The sequence below is a fragment of the Euleptes europaea genome, chromosome 8 (assembly GCF_029931775.1).
Source record: "Euleptes europaea isolate rEulEur1 chromosome 8, rEulEur1.hap1, whole genome shotgun sequence".
NCBI lineage: Eukaryota > Metazoa > Chordata > Lepidosauria > Squamata > Sphaerodactylidae > Euleptes > Euleptes europaea.
Window position 1 is genome coordinate 51,519,792 of NC_079319.1, and position 13,354 is coordinate 51,533,145.

Here is a 13,354-nt window from a genome sequence, read left to right on the forward strand (position 1 = left end):
CGCAATCTCATGCCATTTTTTTGGATCTGTTTTAATGTTTTAAATATAACTATATATGCTGGCTAAGGAGATTAACGCCCTCACATGAAGCTGCCTTATACTGAATCAGACCACTGGTCCATCAAGGTCAGTATTGTCTTCTCAGGCTAGCAGTAGCTCTCCAGCATCTTACACATCACCTACTGCCTGGTCCTTTTAACTGAAGATGCTGAGGATTGAATCTGGAACCTTCTACACACAAAACAGATGTTGTACCACTGACCTCTGGCCCCTCCTCCCCAGAAATTCATTTGAAAAAAGGCTGGCAGAGGATTCTACAATACATAAATTGAACATTTCCCATAAATATATCACCCTATGAAGTATATGCCCTTCCAGTGTTTTGTGGCTGAACTCAGTCCCTATGACAATAATTTTGTTGTGGTTCCCAGCACTTGTTTCTAAAATTCCAGAAGCTCTTTCTGGTTCAACAAGGTCAGGGATGCTGGATTAGGGAACACATGACGACGCCTGCAGCATGCTCTCAATAATCAATCTGAGACCCAGTCTATATGTCTGAACTGGAGCCGCAGGGATGCCAATTAAGATTATTTATCATTAATTTATTTATCATTAATTTCTTTTCTTTTTTTAGAATCAAAATGGACTTGTTAAAGTTCAGTTTCACAAAATGAACCATTCTTAATAGTTTTAGCAGAGCATCCACAAATAATTCAGCCCCACCCTACTGTTACGGTGACTCCAGTTGTATTAGAGTGGACCATAAAACCAAGTTTCTAATAGAATTTGGGGAGGCTTTTAACCAAGACATTTGCAGGGGAGTGTAACTGTACCAAGAGAAAGCCAGCTATGGAAGCAGACCCAGAAGTCACTCTGTTGTCCCTTTCAGCACAGCAGACCCTGCCAGACCAAAGAATCCGCTTCAGTTGCTCATGGGGCACTTCTCTCCCTTTTCCCTCTTGTGCCCTCCACCCCACCCCAGCGCCTCATTCAAGAAACAAGCTGTAGGGAGACCATGTGGGTACAAATGTGAGAAAATATGTCTATGTATCCCGTTCAAGGTTCTTCTCCAAGCCCACACAGCCTGAAGCTGTTGCTTTACAGTGACTCACCCAAGAGATTTTGCTGTTAACCATGCTAGCCAAAGAGTACAGAACCAACACAGAGAACAAGCCTAAGTAGGTCTACTCAGAAGTAAGTCCCATTTTATTCAACAGGCCTTCCTCTTCCCCCCTTTCCAACTAGAGAGACAGTCACAAGCTGTTTTAGGGACATGGTTCAAGAACCACTGAAACCAATAAAACACTGAAAGAGATGACGGTTTCACCAGTATATATGACAGTATAGATATATAGATTCTCAAAGTAATAGTCTGTTTATGATAGGTTTGCCTGGACTATGATAGCTAAAGTCATATTTCATACAAATGCCCAAGAGGTGATGAAAGAATGAAAGGGCCTGCTAAAGAAAGGCATTACTGACCTGTTTAGGGGTCACAACAGGTGCCAAATGTGCCTGGAAAGTGCTCCTTCGGTCTGTAACTGGGTTTCCATGATAGATTGGTGGTAACTCTTCATCTGTAAATTTAGAATGCAAGAATTCAGACATGGAGCATAGATGGGCTACAGTGACCTCACCCCTTCAATCGATTCAGAATGCCCCCAATTAAAACAACATTGCCTCTCTTCCCATAACTATGATCATGGATCTCATTTCTGTCTTTAAATCTCTACACTGACTTCTTGTTGATCTCCAGCTTCTTAAGTTTTTCTTCTAGCTAAATCACTGCCCGATATTTATAATTCACATCACATGGCATTAAGTGTGCTGGGCACATCTGCCATATATCCTGTAACACTCATTCTTGTTCGCTCCATTCAGCATAACCTCTTGATCTGGAATCATTCCCCTTTGTCTTCCCCATCTTACCATTTGCCAAGCCAGTCTTCAGATCAGAAGACCCTCCACTCCCTGTTCAGCAATTCTCCTATATTAAAGAACTGGGAACTAAAGAATTTTCTAAGCCATCCTAGTTTCCCTGACCTTTCACTCCTGCCCAAGTCTTCCCTACCCTATCAGACAACAACATTAGACGTGGCATCTCTCTATGTTTTTATATTTTCTTAGAAATAGCTGTGCACAGGATAGCAGAGACTTGAACCAGGACAACCGAGATGGGAAAGGGAATTCAACCATTTTTTTCTCTGTGCTGTTTCTCAATCTTAATTAGGTTCCCAATTCAAACCCCAAATTCAAATTCAAAGCATGTCTTTTTTTGAGTGGAGGAAGGACAAATTTGGATTAGGGAAATGGGGTATGGGAAAGTTGAGCGTGACAGGAAAAAAGTGGCAGCACCAATCTGGAGACTGTATCAGAGAGAGAAATATAGTTGTTGTTTTTTTAAAAAGGTATAAATTACTGTTTACTAGTTAAAGTTCTGCAAATTGCTGAGCCTGATGCCTTTTAGTTGTGATATGTGTTGTGCTCAAAAGATTTCAGCTTGGATCGTAATTATTTTCTGCTTGTTAAAGGTACTGCCTGCTACCTGGAATGGGAGCCATTATCAAACTATTCCCCCCTTCTACTGCAGATCTCCACTTCACTCCCCATACAGTTTCCAGGGGTCCACTAATCCCTGAGGGCATGATTTCAGGAAAAAGAGGCTGCAGCAGGAAGTGGGAAGGAGGCAGGAATGTTCTCTTTCATTTGGTTCAGCACTGCTCAAACTAGGTATCCCTATGAAGAAACAAGGTAAAGGGTGAGAATTTTCCCACATTCTTAACAATATATTTGATTAACTAGATCCTCATCAATATTTCAATACAACCATTAGCAACAATAAAGGGGGGAAGCACTGAAACATGACAGAATATCATCAGCAGGTGCTTTACCTTCTTCACTTTCAGGAAGATCAAAATTCAGAGTTAAAGCTGCATATTGCTTGGATGGTTGACACTGCAATGAAAAGTCTTCTTCATGTTCTACAATAGTTTCCTCTGTAATTTTTTTAATATCTGGTCCTGTTGATGTAAGAGTATATACCAGTTTCACTCTCTTTCAGAGTTCTGCCAAATTAAACAGTTAGAATCCTGACTTATGGTGACCTAAAATATTACACAGACACAAACCCAGGTGTGCCCCTGAACACTCAACAAAGAGCCAAAAGCCTAAGACCTGTGAAGTTGTTGTGCCTCCATGGTAAAGCACACGTATTGTATATGGAACTGAACAAATTTAATCCCTGGCATTGCCAGATGTGTGTAAAGTGCCATCAAGAAGAAGCCAACTTAATGGCAACTCTGTAGGGTTTTTAAGGCAAGAGACATTCAGAAGTGGTTTGCCATTTAATTTACTGCTTAAATTGGCTCTTATCTCACTGGGATAGCAGAGCCAGCTGTTGCTAATTAGGTTGTTCTAACATTCCATGCCAGATGGCATGCATCAGCCTTGCTCTGCCTCATTGCTGCTGTCAGGGAGTGATCTATGCTGGGCTTGCAGCCGGGCACTCAGTTGTCTTTCTTGCATTTCTAGTTGAAGCTGTCTTCTCTGTTGCTCTGATTGCTGCTGGGCCTCAGGCACAGCTGGAGTCCCTGTGCTGGAAGGCTGCAGACATGGTGAGACCTCTTCTGCCTGTGGCTGTTCCTCTGATCTCAGACTGACTCCCTCTATTTCCTCTTCGTCTGTGGAACTCTCAGCAGGCTGACCCATGACACTTCATTTTTTCTGAGTGTTGGTCTATATCTCAACTCCAGTATACACAGGGTTAAGATCTCTGTAATTAATAACCCCATAATACATGCATCTCCTCCTTGTTGACAGAAGGACACTTTTGCTAGCTATAGGGGCTTCATGTGTACAAATGATATGGGTAACACCAGGCCTAAAGCAAGCTCCACAACAAGCTGGGCACACGTCTGATCCCTTCCGCTACAACAGCCATCCAATCAGAGGGAGAAAGAGAAGGGGCCACATGTTGTCACCGCTGGCACTCATTCACACTCACAAAGAAGGGGGGTTCAATCTAGTCATTGCTGCAGTAGCTGGGTTAGGATCCCCAAAGGGACTGGGGTTCTTTCTCTCACTGGGTGTGTCTATGTGGGCATAAATGCCTCCGGGGCAGCACACGGCCTACCCTGCTGTTCCTCTGCCAGACAGCAGTAATGCAAACTAGGAGGAGCAACTGCCCTCCCTGAAGCTCACTTCAGTGCTGCCCACTCATCTATCTAGGGACCACGTCATCACAATTGGTGCAGAAGCATGTTAGCCCTCTGTGGGGGAACCAGGGAAGCCTGCCAGCCAGCATCTTACTGTGATCACCAAGACTTGGAAGCATCCCTGGCACATTACCTGGAACAGATGACTGAGATTTTTCTATCAAAATTTCCCGTATCTTCTCCACCCACAGATAAAGGATACTTTCGCCAAGATTCTGTCTGGAAATCAGGGAGGGGGGAGAAGTATATTATGAAAACACCTAAGAACATTTTTGTCCGTAGCATCTTATTAAATTATTTATTTATTAGGTTTATACCCCACCCCCCTGGCACAGCCAGGTTCAATGTGGCTTCCAACAGAATGAAAACATACAATATAACTACATCAGTATTAAACATATTGTTTAAAACTTTATAAAAGCAAGAAATATTAAACATGCAATAAGAAATCACTTTGATGCTAGAAAAATGTGGTGTTGAGTGTTTTCTTCTTCCCATCAGGTTTGAGACCTAGAGAATTTAAATACACCCTGTCCAGGATACAAAGAATCACAGCATTGGTTTTGCTCTTTGCAGCATCCTTCTCAGCACAGAGGCAAATTGATTTGAAAATTTGAGGGGCTTTCAGAAACAGTTTGTAATACAGCATGAGGACTTGTTGCTGATACCCAAAAAAACCTGTATTATTGCCCTTCTGCGTGTCTCAGGCGCTCTCTGAATCCTAACTGCTGTATTTTAGAGTTCTCTCCTCATCATACCATTAAGACTAGAAAAGAGATCACCCTCTCTTATATGAAACGCACATACTTGGATTTCCCAGCAAACAAGCTCACATTTGAAGATACTTTCCCCACATTACTGCCACCTACTGGATTCCAACATGAAAAACTTTTCATGATAGAATTTACATATTAAAAATGGAATTCTAACAGGTTGTTGCTGTCTAGCCAGTTTCTTAAAGCACTCCCCTAAAATGACAAATTTTGCTAAAACAAAACAAAACACTACAATGCACTTCACAGAACATTTGTGCAGATGTAGCTTTGAAACTGAGGCTTATTTTAATTTTAATTTTTTTGGAAAGAGGATCAGACGAACAAATCAGGGCAAAGTATTCATTTTAAATCTAACACACAATCAGCATTTTCCCTATCTGCAAAAGTGGTATACGTGCACTCATAGAACTTTATCTGCCACAAATGGAAGTACTCCATTCCAGATTAAGCCACACTGTCTAGATTTACAGTGCAATCCTAAACAGAGCTACACACTTCTAAACGCATTGAGGTCATAGGACTTAGAAGGGTGTAACTATGCCAAGGACTTAACTGTTAGGCTCTGCACTTCCATGGCCATATTTGACACACACATGGTCACATTTCTGAACATCTATAATTCATAAGAAGCAACAGATTTAACTAAAGAGGGCTAGATGGCATATTACAACTCCTGATAACTTCCCTAGTCATGATGTGTAGTGGGGACATGGGACAAGTTGCCAATCATTTTAAACAGCCTGGTAGTAAAGTATAGGAGCCCCGTGGCGCAGAGTGTTAAGCTGCAGTACTACAGTCAAAAGCTCTGCTCATGACCTGAGTTCAATCCCGACGGAAGTCGGTTTCAGGTAGCAGGCTAAGGTTGACTCAGCCTTCCATCCTTCCGAGGTCGGTGAAATTAGTACCCAGCTTGCTGGGGGTAAAGGGAAGATGACTGGGGAAGGCACTGGCAAACCACCCCGCAAACGAAGTCTGTCTTGGAAACATCGGGATGTGACGTCACCCCATGGGTCAGGAAAGATCCAGTGCTTGCACAGGGGACCTTTACCTTACCTAGTAAAGTATACTTTACAAAGGAAGCATAACAGCAATTTAAAAAGCTATCTGTATTATGTTAATTTATTGTATTCATCCCACCTTTCCTCCAAGGAACTCAGGATGCTTATACGGTCTCATCCTCTGCCCTACCCCTTTTCTATCCTCAACAGACCTGTGAGAAAGATCAGGCTAAGAGACTGTAATTAGCCCAACACCACCCAGTGAGCTGAATGACAGAACTGGTCTCCCTGTTCCTAACCACTACTTTTTCTTAGAATCTCATCTCAGTTCAACTTTACAGCATTATAATCAAACCTATCCACAGAACTCAAACAGTTATACAATCTGTTGCTTCAAATACAACAGTGCTCTGTGATCTAGCTGCTTTAGAAAGCAATCGAAGACGAAGAAGACGAAGATGAATTGGTTTTTATATGCCGACTTTCTCTACCACTTAAGGAAGAATCAAACCGGCTTACAATGACCTTCCCTCCCCATCCCCACAACAGACACCCTGTGAGGTAGATGGGGATGAGAGAGTATGACTTGCCCAAGGTCACCTAGCTGGCTTCATGTGGAGGAGTGGGGAAACAAATCCACCAGATTAGCCTCCGCTCATGTGGAGCAGGGGGGAATCAAACCCGCTTCTCCAGATCAGACTCCACCGCTTCAAACCACCGCTGTTAACCACTACACCACGCTGGCTCTCCTAAACAGGTACATTCAATGGGGCTTACTCCCAGGAAAGTGTTTTTAGGATTACCCTGGTAAGCAATCTCGTTGCAATACCTCACACATCACTGCAAAGGAACTGCAACTTAAACCTATAAGTGTAGATGTCACCCTCAAGTCTCTACTAGATGGGCATAATAATTATTTCACTTGTTCTACTTACGCATATATTTCTTCCAGGTTATTTGCTATTTCTGTGTACTCCTGTCCTCGAAGCCAAGGAGCACTAGAATAAAAATGAACATGTAGATTTATTATAATATTTCTAAACTACTTTCCCATTTAAGTTAACAACAACAACAAGTAAATTTGGTGATCAGATACTGTGGCAAACTGCAAACATGAAGAAACTGCCATTCCCACGTCATGTGGAGATAGTAACTATCTCAGCAAAACAGTAGGAGCAAAGGATTTGGGAATGTGGTTATGTTAGTGCAAGGGGGGGAAGGACATGGACAAAGTATGACTTGTAATTTTAGCCTCCCTTCAGCAAACATGGTGTGACCTTACATGAACTGCATGTTTCCCCTTTTTCTCATTTTGTTCCAGCTTGCAATTTTTGAATTCTTCTTCATAAAAACATGGCTGGATTGAAAAAGAGTCCAAACTATATATCCCTTTAGGATTTTACTCCCTCCAGATACCTACCAGACTATTCTTCCCAGAAACCAACCTGAAGCTCCTGTACATATTCCTAGTGAGATTAGGGGCAAAACAATCAGGAAGCTTCTCATCTAGCCCTGACGACAACTCATTTAGTCTTACAACTACTTTTGCATACGTGCACTGCATATAGGATGGACTGCTTTTGTTTCAGACTCTTGAGACTGAGAAGGGGTATAAAAGATTGGACAGACAGCTGGAGGGAGGATCAGGATTGCCCTCCCTTACTCAAATGGTAGATCGCTAGTGTACATAGTAAGCGTGTGAAAATGATGGGTATTGTCAGATGAGGACAATGGGAAGAAAATGCACAAGAAACTGGGTATTCGGAAAGAGAGATCACTTACTTAAGTTGATAAATAGGCGGTGCTGCGGTTGGATATTCAGGGGGCAGGATCACCTGAAAGATTGCAAAGGTAAATAACCAAAAGAGCTTCCCCCTTGCTGCTGGAAAAAACAACAACAATTCTGAGCGTTCAGAACAGCTCTGAGAAATTAATACGCACACCAATACTCCCCTTACACTGCAAGCCTATGAACACTAGGTAAAGGTAAAGGTCCCCTGTGCAAGCACCCATTGGGTGACTTCACATCCCGACGTTTCCAAGGCAGACGTTGTTTGCTACTTGGAAGTAAACCCCATTGACTAAAGAGAGACTTACTTTTGAGTAAAATGCAAAGCATCAGAATATTAAGCAACTACCTAAGCAACTACTCCTGCCTCTTATGTTCCTCTGATCTCTGTGAAATGCTGGTTCTGGGGGACAAAGAGCCCTGAGGAATGATACAAGGCGAGTCTGCAGTGGTGATGGGCAATTAGTATAAATTGCCGGATTCAGGCTGAACTGAATCTTACAACTCTGCTGTAAAAAGGATTAAAGACCTTTTTCAAATGGAAGAAGGCATTCAGAAGAGGTACTCAGTCATGGCAACAGATTACTATTATACAATTATAGCAATCGCTAATTTAAAACAAAAAGCCCAAGCAAGACCTCAGGTAGTAGTTGTTGGGGGGAGGTTGGGGGGGGGAGGATGCAAGGCAAGGGAAATGTGGAGAAAACAGCCGAATGGATGCTCCATCGCTGCTGCAAATGCCTCTGCCATCACAGCAGTAGTGAGAGCTATACAGAGAAAAGTTCTGAATGGGCATTAAAATCCTGCAGAATTCTGGACACTGCCTGTTCTGTCTTTACCGTCTCTAAAACGCTATACATCAGCATTCTTATGCAAAATGTAATTTGCTCAGAAACCAGAACTGCAAACCACAGATGATTACAGTTTGGTTTCCATGCAGACTGTGAGTTTGCCATGTAACAGCAGACTAATTTCACAACAAAAACAAAATGAAGGGAACCTCAGCATGTGATGGGCAACAAGCTGCCTAACTGGTGATTTGGTATTATAGCTAAACCAAGTTTCAGTTACATCAAGTCTGGCTAACATGATTTGCAGTGATTTTCCTCCACTGAACACCAAAAGCAAAACGTTTCCAGTTTAGCCAGGTCTGCTGTGCATGACAAGAAGGGGGAGGGGGAGATTGGAATGATATTCTGAAGTCCATGGGCCATTTATGCATAGGAGGTTTTGCCTTGGATTTGCCACTCTCTAGATGCACATTTTCGCCATCCAAATTTTCAAAACTCAACAATAAGCGCCCATGCAGAGTTTTGAGAATTTGGATTAGGGGGGGGGGATGTGCATCCAGAGAGTGGAAAATATAAGGCAAAACCTCCCATTTATAAATGGCAAATATTTTAAAGATACAATAATTAACAACATTGTGGAATTTTTCCATTGCACTCCTGGCTCCTTATTGGCATATCACAAACTACTTCTGAACCTCCTCTCAGTTTAAAAAAAGTCTGCTATTTAGCAGTGGGGATAGGGTGAGGAGCAGTTATATACCCCCTGGGGGTCACAGATAGGGTTGCCAACTATCTGAAGGGGAAAATCCCTTTTCATAGATGATAAATGATATGCAATTTAAAAGGTGATGTTATTTAGCTCCATGACATAAAAACTTTAGCTGCACATTTCTACACATTAAGCCTCTATTAAAGCGACAGGATAGTTCTCTGCAGGCCTGATTGGCAACCCTATTCACAGAGTAAGTTTCCCTGTCCTTTGGCTGAGAGACACAGATTTACCTTTTAAAAGAAAATGTTTAGAGCAAAAAAAAAAAAAAATCCCACAGTAATGTGTACAGGTATCAAAAAGGCCTGAATCTTAAATACGGCTCCATTTAGATAACGGGAGCCCCAATGGGATTCTTAAATTGCACATTCTAAGCCAAATTATGTAAAGACAAACCTACCTGCAGACAGAGAGTCCACTTTGGATGTTCCAAACAATCACTAATCTTAATGCAGAATATTTTCTCATCTTCGTCAACAGCACACCATTCATCACCATATATAGCAGACAGGGCTTCAATTTCTTCTGTCTGACAGAAACAATAAAGTTAAATTATTCTACCCTGTCCACATGGCAAAATTATAGTGAATACAGAAGGCAAGGCATGAAACATATTCATAATTATCCAAATGAATTATTCTTCCTCCATAACACACTACTACAAGCTCATTGTGTCAAATTACAAAATGGGTTATATAAAATCACATTACTTTCTTCTCTAGGATTATAAATATAATGCAATTTACCACCTCCGTATACTTGGTACTGCAGCGTTATACCCCAAAACATCTGTACTTATACAAATGAGTATTACTCATAAAACTGAGTGTAAGGTTCCCAGCCCAAACACAAGAGTACAACTTGAGTGTGGGCTGGAGTCCAGTAATATTTGGCATAAAAATTGTGTCTTCAAGGGTTCATAGTTTTGCTTAAATTATCTTGTGAAAAGGTTCTGGTCGAACTGAGAGTAGCATTGCGATTGAGCTCTGCAGAGCATTTACTCTACTTTTATTTTAGCCCTTTGCCTTTGTTTAGACTACTATTTTATTGTTTTAGTGCCCGGCTGGCTGGCGCCTATAAAATCTAAATTATCTTGTGCTAATGCACACAATAATCCTATAAGGTATTGCTGATGGAGACTGAGGCTGATTTGCCTAAAGCCAGGTGGCCAAGGTGAGATTCAAACTTGATTCATATCTCTGTCTCAGTTTTGGAGCTGCTATGACAGCGCTGGCTCCTCTCATGTTCTCAGTACTGTGACAAGATTTCATGTGAAATACTGAAGACGGCAAGAAATGTCCCCAATGCCTCTATGTCAAGCTTAGCATTTTCTTTAGGATTTTGGTGCATAGCAGACTTTAAAATCTAAAAGGGCATGATTGCTATGTTTTAGTTACAGCAGTGTAAGCAGAAACTTGCTCCACACCAACGTGGCTGCTTAGGAACAGGTTGTTAATTCCAAGTGAACATATTTAGGATTGAACAGTGTTCAAAAGACCAGGGAAGACATCAAGTTCACATGTGGAATGCAGAGTGGGTACAACAAGGTACGCTATACCAACATGCCTAAGAGGACTTCAGCAAGCAAGCCAAACCACACACTACAGAGAAGAAAAAACAGAGGAATCCCTGTACCACAGCAGCGTTTACTTGAAAACAAAGACAGGGAAATTATGGGTTGTGGATGCTTGCATTATAGTAACTAATATACCAATACTAACAGTCTGATACTTTAACTAGTACAGAAGTAAAGTCGAGGGAAAGAGTCACTTTCTGAACTTTTGCATCTCAGGCTGCTTCTACCAAAGGCAAAGAGGCAGAGCCATTTAAACAGGGAAGGCAGAATGTCCCTGTAAATGATAAATCAAAGTGGTTTAACTAAAAACTACCTGACAAAGGTGAGACTTGAACCCAGAACTCCTTGGTTTAGTACCCACTTTTTAAATTCAGTCTTATTCAAGTTTACTTAGAAGCCACACTGACAAAGCAGCTTACATCCTCCTCCTCTTCCTCATCCTCACAACAACTCTGTAAGGTAGTTTAGTTTGAGAGACCATGACTGTCCCAAGGACACCCAGTGAGCTTCCCAGTGTGGGTGTTCAAACCAAATCCTAGGGACATCCTTGGCGGTCTCCCATTCAGATGCTAAGCAGGCCTCACCCTGCTTTGCTTCCCAGAGCTGATGAGAGCAGGCCAACCTGGGCTATCCAGGTCAGGGCTGTCGGTGCTACTCAAGGTTGCCAGCTGCCAGGTACTAGCTGGAGATCGCCTGCTATTACAACTGATCTCCAGCCAACAGAACTCAGTTCCCTTGGAGAAAATGGCCGCTTTGGCCATTGGACTCTATGGCATTGAAGCCCCGCCCCAAGCCCCGCCCTCCTCAGGCTCCGCCCCAAAAATCTCCCACCGGTGGCGAAGAGGGACCTGGCAACCCTAGCGCTACTAGACTCCTATTAAACTGTAGAAAAGAGCAAGAGTCCAGTAGCACCTTAAAGACTCGCAAAAATATTTTCTGGCAGGGTATGAGCTTTCGTGAGCCACAGCTCACTTCTTCAGATATCTGAAGAAGTGAGCTGTGGCTCACGAAAGCTCATACCCTGCCAGAAAATATTTTTGTTAGTCTTTCTGAAGAAGTGAGCTGTGGGTCACAAAAGCTCACACCCTGCCAGAAAACATTTTTGTTAGACTTTAAGGTACTACTGGACCCTTGCTCTTTTCTACTACTGCAGACAGACTAACGCGGCGACCCACTGGGAATTATCCTATTAAACTGGTTTGCAAGCGGCCGCTAATGACACTAAATGCCTTGAATGTCTCATTTCCATACTACACCCACCCCTTTCCCCCTCCTTCAACCGAAAAACTGAAGCAAGCGCTCGCGCGGGAGGCTTCAGAGCCGCCCTCAGCAACGGCCTTCCTTGCCGCAGGGAGTCGTCGCGTCCTCACTTGTCTCTGGGCCGTTTCCTGGTCAGTCGCCGCCATGAGGTGGCAGAAAGGCAGAGCTCATCTCTCCAGCGGACTCCGCGAAGCAGGTAGGAAAAGCGACTTAGAAGGCATGCGCGAGGAAGACGCTGACGCATGCGCAGTAGGGCTGCTGAAGCCCTTGACTCCCGAGAAAAGGGACAAGGCTCGCCAAGACCATTTCTCGGGAGTCAAGGGCTTCAGCAGCCCTACTGCGCATGCGGCAGCGTCTTCCTCGTGCATGCCTTCAAATAGAGATTGGGTCGCGGCAGTTGGGCTGGTTCGCTGTTATCGCCAACGGAGCCCAAAGAAGCAGCAGCAGCAGCAGCAGCAGCAGCAGCAGCAGCAGCAGCAGCAGCAGCAGCAGCAGCAGCAGCAGCAGCAGCAGCAGCAAGGGGGGGGGGAGATATAGAGTGGGGCACGGAACCAAACGGTCAAATTAAAGGAGAAAAGAGCAAGAGTCCAGGAGCACCTTAAAGACTCACAAAAACATTTTCTGGCAGGGTATGAGCTTTCTGAAGAAGTGAGCCGTGGCTCACGAAAGCTCATCCCCTACCAGAAAATACTTTTGTTAGTCTTTAAGGTGCTCCTGGACTCTGGCCCTTTTCTTCTACTGCAGACAGACTAACGCGGCGACCCACTGTGAAATATATTTAAGGAGAACAACGACAAGAAACGATAACTCCCCCCCCCCCTGGACAAGTTCCCCATGCGTTTGAATGGGACAGAACGCGTCGGTTCAGCAATAGCTATTCATAGTTTCAGTGTAATAAGGATGAATGGGGTTTAATAAGCTCGCCTCCTAATTCTAAACACGTGTTTCTGTTTCTCGCGGGACGGGACAAAACGGAGCGTTGTGCCAGTTCAAAGGCTATTCACTTTTAATCCGATGCAGGTTTACTGAGGAACAAGTCCTACTTTGCTGAGTGGAGCTAACAGGTAGGTTTACAGGGGATTGCAGCCTTATCGCAATAAAGGTTTTTGTGTGTGTGTGCATTACAGGCCAGGCCAAAAATCTGTGGACTCCATGAAATCCTATGGCACAATAAATTTAAG

General features: G+C 43.2%; 1 protein-coding gene across 1 annotated transcript in view; it reads right to left on the bottom strand.

Moving 5' to 3' along the window:
• The window catches only part of IMPACT (impact RWD domain protein), a 29,042-nt gene extending 16,708 nt beyond the window's left edge, over positions 1-12,334 (bottom strand). The window contains exons 1-7 of the mRNA XM_056854480.1: positions 12,284-12,334; positions 9,738-9,866; positions 7,771-7,823; positions 6,924-6,986; positions 4,348-4,433; positions 2,892-3,020; positions 1,483-1,577 (exon numbers count right to left, since the gene is read on the bottom strand). Of these exons, the coding sequence (XP_056710458.1) occupies positions 1,483-1,577; positions 2,892-3,020; positions 4,348-4,433; positions 6,924-6,986; positions 7,771-7,823; positions 9,738-9,866; positions 12,284-12,319 (591 nt within the window). The 5' untranslated portion in view covers positions 12,320-12,334. The remainder of the gene's footprint in view (positions 1-1,482; positions 1,578-2,891; positions 3,021-4,347; positions 4,434-6,923; positions 6,987-7,770; positions 7,824-9,737; positions 9,867-12,283) is intronic.
• Positions 12,335-13,354: the final 1,020 nt, after the last annotated feature.